This window comes from Montipora foliosa, chromosome 2, assembly GCF_036669935.1.
Source record: "Montipora foliosa isolate CH-2021 chromosome 2, ASM3666993v2, whole genome shotgun sequence".
Lineage (NCBI taxonomy): Eukaryota > Metazoa > Cnidaria > Anthozoa > Scleractinia > Acroporidae > Montipora > Montipora foliosa.
In genome coordinates this window covers 33,610,872-33,620,871 of record NC_090870.1, presented here as the reverse complement: position 1 = coordinate 33,620,871, position 10,000 = coordinate 33,610,872, and the positions used below count along the sequence as shown (strand labels likewise).

At 39.5% G+C, this 10,000-nt stretch overlaps 1 protein-coding gene across 2 annotated transcripts in view; it reads left to right on the top strand.

Annotated features, from left to right (window-relative positions):
* LOC137992904 (uncharacterized) overlaps nt 1-10,000 on the top strand; it is a 50,769-nt gene that overhangs the window by 39,011 nt on the left and 1,758 nt on the right. For both annotated transcript variants that reach the window (XM_068838466.1, XM_068838467.1), the window contains exons 16-17: nt 3,419-3,571; nt 5,070-5,209. In XM_068838466.1, coding sequence (XP_068694567.1) covers nt 3,419-3,571; nt 5,070-5,209 — 293 coding nt within the window. The remainder of the gene's footprint in view (nt 1-3,418; nt 3,572-5,069; nt 5,210-10,000) is intronic.

The following is a 10,000-nucleotide window of genomic DNA, read 5'->3' as shown; positions in this document are numbered from 1 at the left end:
ATAATAATAATAATAATAATGATAATAATAAAACTGGTTTATTTACAATATCTCCATAAATACAAAATGGCTGTTCACGTGTGAATACATCAGTTCAATGAAACTAAAACAACAATGATTTTTCTTAATTTTTAAATTGCTGAAAGTGATTAAAACCACGCCTCTCGAGGAAGAGTGAGTAAGGGTGTAGACGAAGATCTTAAATAATATGCATCGACACTATGCAATGAAAGTGTTAAGAACTGTGGAAAACAAGTTATCGTTTAACGCCTTGTGCGTAAGTTTAAATGTTTAAATCCATTCTTTGACTAATCGGTAGCCTGTTCAGGCTAGCTAGGTCCTCCTGTCCGGCAATGCCTGCGCATGCATTCTGAAGACGTTGGAGCCGCTTTTGCTTGTATAATGCGGCAACGGATGAAATACTGAGCTAGCATAGTCAATTTTATATAGCACCTAGCTTCCTAGAAATATTTCATTAACATGAAATGAGGCGAGTCTTTTCATTCCATAACAGGAAGTTAGCCGTGAGTTTATGTGCGAACTCCAAGTAAGAAGTTAATCAAAATGACTGCCCAATAACTTGGTACATGGTATCCGCTCGAGCTGAGTATCACCACATGTAATAGGCAGTGAGCGGTGATCGAAGTTGTGGACGCCTGCCATTTGGCGCGTCGAAATCAGCATTCATTTGGTTTTTGAGGAGTTCAAAGCTAGATAGAACTTTGAGAATAGTCCGCAAGTCTTGCAGTTGCGTCGTTTACCTTAGTTACACAAGAGTCGAGATCGCATACTTTTGAATGGATGTAAAAAGACGTATCATGAGCGTACTGCATGGTAGCAGGGTGATTGCAACTTTCCTTGTAGTTCGGCAACGTAAAAATTTAATATCACTGGTCCCAAAATTGATCCTTGTGGGACGCCAAACTCTACAGTGGCAAGGCTAGATTTCTTATCGTCGATAGGCACCAGTTATTTCCTGCCAGCAAGATAGTTGATCATCCAGAGCAGAAAGTAATTTGAGAACCAAATTTGAGAACTGTGCATTTTAATAAGGAAAGACTTAAACGGGACAGTATCGAATGCTTTACTGTAGTCTGCGCACACTATCAGAGTCACTTCTCCCTTCTTTGACGCGCAAATTAGGGCGTCTAGAATTCCCAGTAAAACACTTTTTGTAGAGTGGCCTTTTTGAAAGCCCGCCATCGTTGAGCCGAGGATAGCTTTCTCGTTTATAGAATCACTGTGTTGATATAAAACTAGGCGGTCAAAGACCTTTGAATGAGCAGGCAAAATAGAGATAGGCCTGTAGTCCGCCTCACACAATGGCTTGTCAACTTTAGGAATAGGTGATATTCTAGCTGTTTTCAAGGCCTTAGGGAAGGTCGAAGAGGTGATGCAGGTGTTTATAATATGCATTAAGTACGATGCCTACTAATTCAAAGGTATTTTTGCGCAGTTTACTGAATATGCTGGAAAAGCAGATCTTAGCAAATGTTATTGAAATCCAAAAAGAATTTGGGGGGTAACCATGCATTTTTCGAAGATAATTAATCATCAATATTTGTAAAAAGCTTTAAAATGCAAAGAAATGTATGGCGTTCTTTACCAAATTGAAGCTTAATTATCTCTGAAAAATGCGTGGTTACCCCCACTTTTCTTTTTGGATACTAAGAGCACTTGCTAAGTTCTGGTGTTTTCTCCGCATAGTTTTAAACCGCGCAAAAATATCCCTGTATAAATAAGCACCACCCATAGGAAATCCGAGTATCTCGAGGTGCGCAGAACGTATGCGCAATAACAATAGAAGGCACCGTCCTTAAAGGGCTTGCAAAATTTTCTTTTGCCAAGTTTACGACCTTGACTGGTTTTGATATTAAGTTGTCGGTAAAGGTAAATTTGGGCGTCTCGTCTCAATTTTTTAGTTTTTGCAAATCTTGAATCGGTGGGCTGTGAAGTAAATTTTCCCGAAAAAAAATTCTGAAAAATTGATTTCAAAACCGATAAATCGCTTTTCATTGTTTCCCGCCATAATGTGCGTACGAAAAATGATGGACGTATCATATCAATCACACGTGAAAGGATTGCGTGTCAATAGCCCATTTCCGAGTTGCTGCCTCAGTTTCAAAGCGAGTCCTGGTGCACAACCATTCAAATGGAAATTAGTTTCGTATTCTTATGCAAATCAAACTCATTTCCCTTACAATAGTTAAGCACCAAGACTCACTTCGAAACCGAGACAAACAGCAACTCGGAAATGGCCTATTGAGAGCCTTTACACGCGATCTGCTACCTTAGCATGTGCCCGAACGCTGATTGGCTCGCCATAATTGGCTTTCAATTAGGGGGCGGAGAGGAACTGCACGCGAAATATTTCTTGGGCTTTATGGGCCTTACTAACACGGCGGCCATTTTGAGTCCCGAGGGATTGAAAACTTTTGTTTTGCCCCACCGAAACTCCATCCCAAACATTTCAACTCGAGATCTATTGTCTATGGCCAATATGGCCGCCGCGCGAATAAGGCCCACTTTGACGCCAAAATTACTTCCTTTCCCGACGGAGTTTAAGATATTGTTTGCAAATTTTCAGTTCTAATATATGATTGTACTACCCCAAATACCGTGTGAGGAATTTTTCGTTTCTCTTCGGAGACTGATTTCATAGTACTTTTCCTGCCCAAATTAAGTGTGATGAGAGTTTCGACTTTGGTGCGTGATATTTCCTTCAACTCTTAACGTATCAAACAATCCTCACACGGTATTCGAGTGCATTCATCTGTGACTAATAAAGTAAAGGGGCAGAAGCTTCTGTAGCAAATTCGGTTGTTCTGAATTTGAGACCTTAAAACGAAAAGGCAATATGAAATACCAAAAAACTAAAACTTTATTAAAATAATTCAATTTATTAGCTTTAATATGACATATAGTTTGACCCAATACGAAAAATAGCGGCGCGACTATTTCCATATTTCCGTGGACACCTCATTTTCCTTTAGCGAGACCTTTTAAAAATGTCAAGACAAACCAAAACATCAGTAGCGTACTTAAAATTCAGGTCAACGATTAGAGTACTTCAAATCTGTAAAAGAGTTTGGGTGAGCCGGCTAGTTACAAGAGGCCTTGCCTTATCAGGAATCTTCAATCAGTTCTCGATAACCCTGACTAAGGAATTTCACATTTCCTAACGATTCTGATAACAGACCTCCCGTCTTCAAGTGATCTGTCTTATCCCCGTGTTATTCTTAAGTGCTTTTTGTGAGCCACGAGGTTTCCATAAACTTGTTTTATAATGTTATTGTTACTAAAATGTTGTGGCAAACTTTATTTGAATACATAACAGTGATCATGACAAATAAGCCACGGCATATATCATGTTACCTCGTAATCGAAATGTTGTTTCTCCTAAATGTTTAATACACAGGTGCCCAACAGATAGGACATTGGTGTACAACTATGATCCAGCAAGCACTTTTCAACGATTCAAATTCAAAACATTCCGGTTCTTCAGCGACTACGACGCTGTTTTCATCCACTGTGAGGTGCTTGCCTGTCACCGTAACACTCTAAACTCCAGGTTTGGTCATCATAACTGAATGCTATCCTTAGTGTTCGATTTTTCTTGAGTACTGTTTTCTAACGCAAAATCTCAGATGAGTGACCTCCCAGACTTTTTCGGTAATTGTCGGAATGAGAGATCTCGCAAATAGCCCGTTATCGAAGGATTTAACAATGTAAACGAAAGCCTTGCGAAGACAGATACTACTTCAATTCATCATTCTCCCTCCTCCCTGCCCCCCTATCACGACCACTCTTAGATTTTCAGTTAGTTTAACGTGCATGTTAGTTCAAGGAAAGCTCTAAAAGAACGATATGTAAATCATCTAAGAGTGACAAATCACCTTCTTCCCTTTCGTTGTTTATGTTCTCGCGTTCCCTTAATTTAGAAACTTTACCAATGTCTTAGTGTAACGCTATCCTCCGGATAAATCACTATCCATTGGATAGCGCTATTGGTTTCACTACGAATCATCAACTGGATACTGCATGATTTATCCGGCGGATAGCGCTATTCATCGTTTGAACAACTGGGGACAGAAGGATACGCCTCAGCTTGTATACTGAATGATGAAGTAATTTTTTTGCAAGGGCAATCTGAGCAAAGTAGAAGTGCTGAATCTTGTGACACCTAACCTGACTGTGCGGCTGTGAGGATATATTTTTCTTTTTCCAATATTTCCTCAATTAACTCCTTGATGAAGTCATGTTGTGCCTGACGAAATACTGGAAAAATAAAATATATATCCTCACAGCCATACAGCTAGCCATCCATCATTCTTTGGTGTATAATTCTATCAAGTAAAGCTACGATCCTCGCAGTTGAGCACTTGCACAGAGAAGCCTGAAAATTTCAGGACTTCAACGGGGCTTCAGCCCGTGACCTCGCGATACCGGTGCGACGCTCTAACCAACTGAGTTACGATGCCACTGCCGTTGGGAGCTGATCATTTTTCAGGCTTCTCTACGCAATTGCTAAAATTGCGTCCATAACTACGAGGATCATAGCAGTTCAGTATATGATTCATTTCATGTATAGTCTCGTTCATTGATTCTTTCCACAAATGACCACGTCAGTAGCTTCATAGTTCAGTTGATTAGAGCGTCGCACCGGTATTGCTAGGTCACGGGTTGAAGGCCCCGTTGAAGTCCTTTTCAAGCTTCTCTACGCAATTGCTAAAATTGCGTCCATGCATAACTGCGAGGATCATAGCTTTACTTGATTTCATATCCGCCATTCAGTATATGATTAATTGCATATATCATTTCGTTCATATAATTCTATGTTTGACAACTAGTTTTACATAAACCGTCCGACCCCCCTGAATACTTATTTTACGTCACATCGGTCGTTCGTTTCCGCGTGAAAGCATCTTATTTTCAGCATACACTATTAAGTATATAACAAAGGCGAAACCTTTTTTGTTGCCTTCCACTGTAAAAGGTGCTCTTAAATTATGTTTTGAGTTCTATGGCTTTCTTCGCAAAGATCTAATCATCAACTTTACGATCTTCAGGTGCAGCAGGAGTTGTGTGAGCGGGGACGCGAAAAGAAAGAGAAGAGAAATAAGTCGTGATGAATTAGATAACAAAGAGAGCACACAGAAACACTTCCTTTCGTCTGGTCCGATAGAGTTCAAGAAAATAGAGGCAGCAGGTAACGAATTAAATTAACTGGCAAAATGATTGTTATGGGGCAGTGGGTAAATTGCACACATCAATTGCTCACTGCAAATGTTATTTGACGCATCTACAGCTGGCAGCAGGGTCGTTTGACATAAGGCAATCGCTTCACAAGTCTACTCATGGAATAATATGGATGCAAAACCAAAGTACAGCGATCGGTCAACTCCTGGAAAGAGGCCTTGATTATTTGCAAAAAAAGAGAGGTTTCTGCGCCTTCACTTTTAACAGCAAATCAAGGCAAACGCCCTTGAAAAACCATGTTCTAGAAATCCCATCCGCAGGCTAACTCTGGGCATTAATTTATGCTTCAGAGCATAGAGTGAAAATCCTCTCAGAAAATAAAGTTTTCCAATGTTTCCTCAAACGATTCTGTTGTTCAGTGGCTGCGCCAAAACAGGCATAAGGGACTTTAAGAGCTACGTCGACGGAAACGTCACCTCCAAGTGTAACTTCGTTCGCGTAGCTTGGTTCAATTTGGGCGAACTATCCTAAAACTACGATTGGTAGAGTAAAAATAGAGAATGCACGGTTCACATTTGTAAGCTCACATTTTCGTTAAAACCTCAGGTTTAATTCACAAATTAAACTAGACTTACCCGTAAGTTGGAGTTTGATTGGAATTCTGGCAGTCATCTTGAGAGCAGAGATTACACGAGATACCACGCATGCGCACGAGCTAGTCATATTAAAAAAGAGAGAGTGTCCACATGATGCCCCAGAACAGTAATAGGTGCAGTAAGTTGGAGTTTTTAGTTTCAGTTTTTTATTTATCTGCACTATTTACAAATATTTCTACATTAAACCACATTGCAAGAGTAAAGAGATAAAACAGCAAAGTAAATTACACAAGTGATGAATTAAGCAAAATATTCGCAGTGACCAAAGTACCTTAAGCTTTCGAGTTGGTCACTGACACGTAAAATTAATCGACATGAACATGTACACATATTTTCTTAAAAAAACAGAAGAAAGTACCATGCAAATGGGTTATATAAAGAGACAGATTGAATAATTAGAAGATACATATTGTATTGTTTGTAAAAAAACAATTAAAGGATTGTTTGTTTGTTTGTTTGTTTTTTTGAGTTCTAAGTAAATAGTTTCCCAGATTTTTGATGCACCATAATTACTACTTAATTATACTTGGTCTATAGATATTAAAATTGGTCGCAAATCTAGTATTATAGCTATGAATCTCAGAGGCTAGTGTAAGAGTACCAGAAAGTACTGCTGGGAAGTTTTTGGGATCACTTTCAAGTTTATGTATAAAAAGGGCTAATTTAAATTTGCAAATGTTTTTCAGTGTGAGAATCTGTAGAAGACTGAAGTAGATATAGCACTATACCTGCTATGCGCAAAGAATATGCTACGTACACATTTGTTCTGTTCGTTTTGATCTTTTGTAACCTTGTTTTACAGGCACTGCCCCAACTTGTAATTTATGACTTAGATATGGATAGATGAACGAATACTACAGAACATCTGCATAACATAGTAATTTATTCATAATTCCTATATCTTTGACTAGTTTATTGTTGATATGCTGAATCTGGGGTCCCCAATCTAAATTCTAATCAATATATACACCTACATATTTTAATTTGACTTTTGCGCTCAATAGTATGTATATGTATATTTCCACCTATTCTAGAAGATGAAATTACCATAATACCTTAATATGTGTTAAAGTTTGTCTTGGTTAGGTTAATGGATAGTTTGTTAGTGACCAATACTTAAAAGAATTTTAATTCCTCATTTACAACAGATTTAAGATGTTGTAAGTGAGCACTTGTATAAAACATATTTGTATCATCAGCAAAGATTCTAAAGGATAGCTTAAGCACCTAAGGTTGATCCTTGTGGTATTCCACAAGTAATAGTTTCACAACTAGATCTGGTATTACCAATTTTAACAAATTGAGTCCGATTGCGTAAATAGCTTTCAAACCATTTAGAAGGAGTTCCACGTATACCATAATGGTAGAGTTTAGGCAAGAGAATGTCATGGTTGACGGTGTCAAATGGACTAAAAAATTAAGAAAGAGAACACAGGTAACCGATCTTTTATCTCCTTTAATTTATTAATTCTACCAGTCATCCTCTGCAGAGATTCCACGAGATTTTAAAACCGTGTGGAGACTCAACAACAAGTAAAATAACACCAGCACCTTTATGGTGTTATTATGTTTCATAATTGACGTAATGCCCCTGTTTACAAACTGATGCTGCAAGTAAAAGAATATGTGCTGTCACGTGGAGTTAAGGGGCAGAGAGAATGATTTGCCCAAACTGCCTCAATGCTACTGGTTTATAATAAAAGTTATAAAATGTGCAAGTATCATTCCAACTTGCTGCTTTCATAATGGATGACATGTCCACATTGCGGGCTTTTGCTTTACTGGTTGAAGCAGTCCTTGTACTATAAGGTAATTGTGTCAATACCCGCATCTGCCATGACAGTTCTAATCCAGCGAGACATGTTTAGTTTAAAACTTTGTTTTGAGGCTGAATAAAACTAAGAAATAACTGTTCCTCGTTGCCACGTAAGGAATTTGTGCGATGGTTATAGTCCTTTCGTGTAGAAGCTACACAAATCCTGTCATCCGCCCTAAACTTGAGGAGCTCTAGAGCTGGGTGTGGTTTCACAGTTTTTGAATGTTTAACTAAATCGTGCATATTGAAAATATAGGAATGATCACTGTTTCTTTCCATATATCTAAGCTTCATATAACGAGGTGTCTGGCATCTTTTCCCTGTGACCAAGGCGGATAACATAACTAACTTGTAAGTTTAGTTTATCTAGTAGCCACAATCCTTTAAGATATGTAAGAACGATGAAGGTGTCCCATGTTTTAGTATACCTTGGAAGGGCTGGTCGAGACTGGTAAGCCCCCTTAATAAAACGCTGCAGCAAGGGGGAGCTCTTGTTGGAGTATTGCCTTCCAGAATAGCAAATGCTGACAATGTCACTCCTAGTAGTATTAATACTGCTGAAACTAAGTCCTTTATCAAACAAGCCCCCTTAACAAAATAACACTGTTCACAGGGAGATAAAGGGGACTGATATTCCTGTTCCTGCGTATGATTGCCATTTATCCGGATACACTTGATATATTGCTTCTCAGTGCTCCCTTTGTCAGGGGATTGGTTAGGACGTCCCCTGTTATGGACTAAAAATATATTCCTCTTGTAGCTGGATGGCTGAGAGGTCTGTCCTCCCTTCCTTGTCTTGTTTTCCAGCTGCTTTGCAGCTTTTTACTTTCCTTCACCAACTTCTGGCGTTCAGCGAGGTCATCGTCAAACAGCTCGACTCCATTCTTCATAACTGGTTTTGAAATCTTCATCAGAATCTCTTTTAAACACGTCTCGGCGGCACGTGTTTAAGTCATAGTTGGCTGATGCTATCAGCAAAATAGAGGTAGATAAGAGCTCTGAGTCACTTCTTAGAGCTGTTCCCATAAAGGGGACTGATATTCCTGTTCCTGCGTATGATTGCCATTTATCCGGATACACTTGATATATTGCTTCTCAGTGCTCCCTTTGTCAGGGGATTGGTTAGGACGTCCCCTGTTATGGACTAAAAATATATTCCTCTTGTAGCTGGATGGCTGAGAGGTCTGTCCTCCCTTCCTTGTCTTGTTTTCCAGCTGCTTTGCAGCTTTTTACTTTCCTTCACCAACTTCTGGCGTTCAGCGAGGTCATCGTCAAACAGCTCGACTCCATTCTTCATAACTGGTTTTGAAATCTTCATCAGAATCTCTTTTAAACACGTCTCGGCGGCACGTGTTTAAGTCATAGTTGGCTGATGCTATCAGCAAAATAGAGGTAGATAAGAGCTCTGAGTCACTTCTTAGAGCTGTTCCCACTTGTCCCGCAATTCTGGAAAGTGGTACAAGGCCCGTAACAATGGCCTCTTGCAACTTTTGAAGTCTGGCATCCATGCTTCGTGTCGATTTCTAGGCAATTTCCCAGATTTTAGAGTTGATTTTTGCCACACGCAAAAGTTTGCAGTTTTCAGGGCGTTTGACACTCGCTTTCTTTTTGTTGAGCACCTGTTCATTCATCCCCGAAGCAAATATAGCATCCATAACTTTAGCCAACTCTTCCGAGGTTGGTTTGTCAGTGGGATCAGTATCTGTCACCTCTTGCACGAGGCTGTCGATCAATCCACCGCTCTCAGTGGAGGGAAGAGTTTCGTCATCGTTTTTGGATTGCCGGGGGCTCGGAGTCATTACTCTCGTTCCCTTTCTACTGTGCATTCACTGGGGTAAACGAACTCTTCATTTCAGTCAACTGAGAGACTTTGCGGCTTAAAGGGGCTAGGTCACGCAATTTTCGGCGATTTCAGCACTGATCGAATTAACTAAAATATCAAAATAACTGTCTAAAACTATAGACGAACTCTAACAAAACACAGGGAAGCCAAGAAGGGACATGGATGGACAAAACTGGAGAGGATTGAAATGGATTGAATTTGGGTAAATTTGAAAAATGTCGGCCCACCTTTTTTCAAATTTATATCAGTCTATATCAAAATGTCATTTACACAGCTGGAAAAGCATTCTCAGTTGTTATGTGGCCGTGATTTTGCAAAATGAAAGCCAATTTGAAGCTCATAATTAACAAAATTAAACAAAATTCCATAAAATAGCGTGACCTAGCCCCTTTAAGTCGTCGAGTCCATGACTCGAGGTTGAGGGGATGGCGGTGACAGTGGAAGGAATCGTGTCATTGTCGTGTCCCCTGCTTTCTTCTGCGTTCT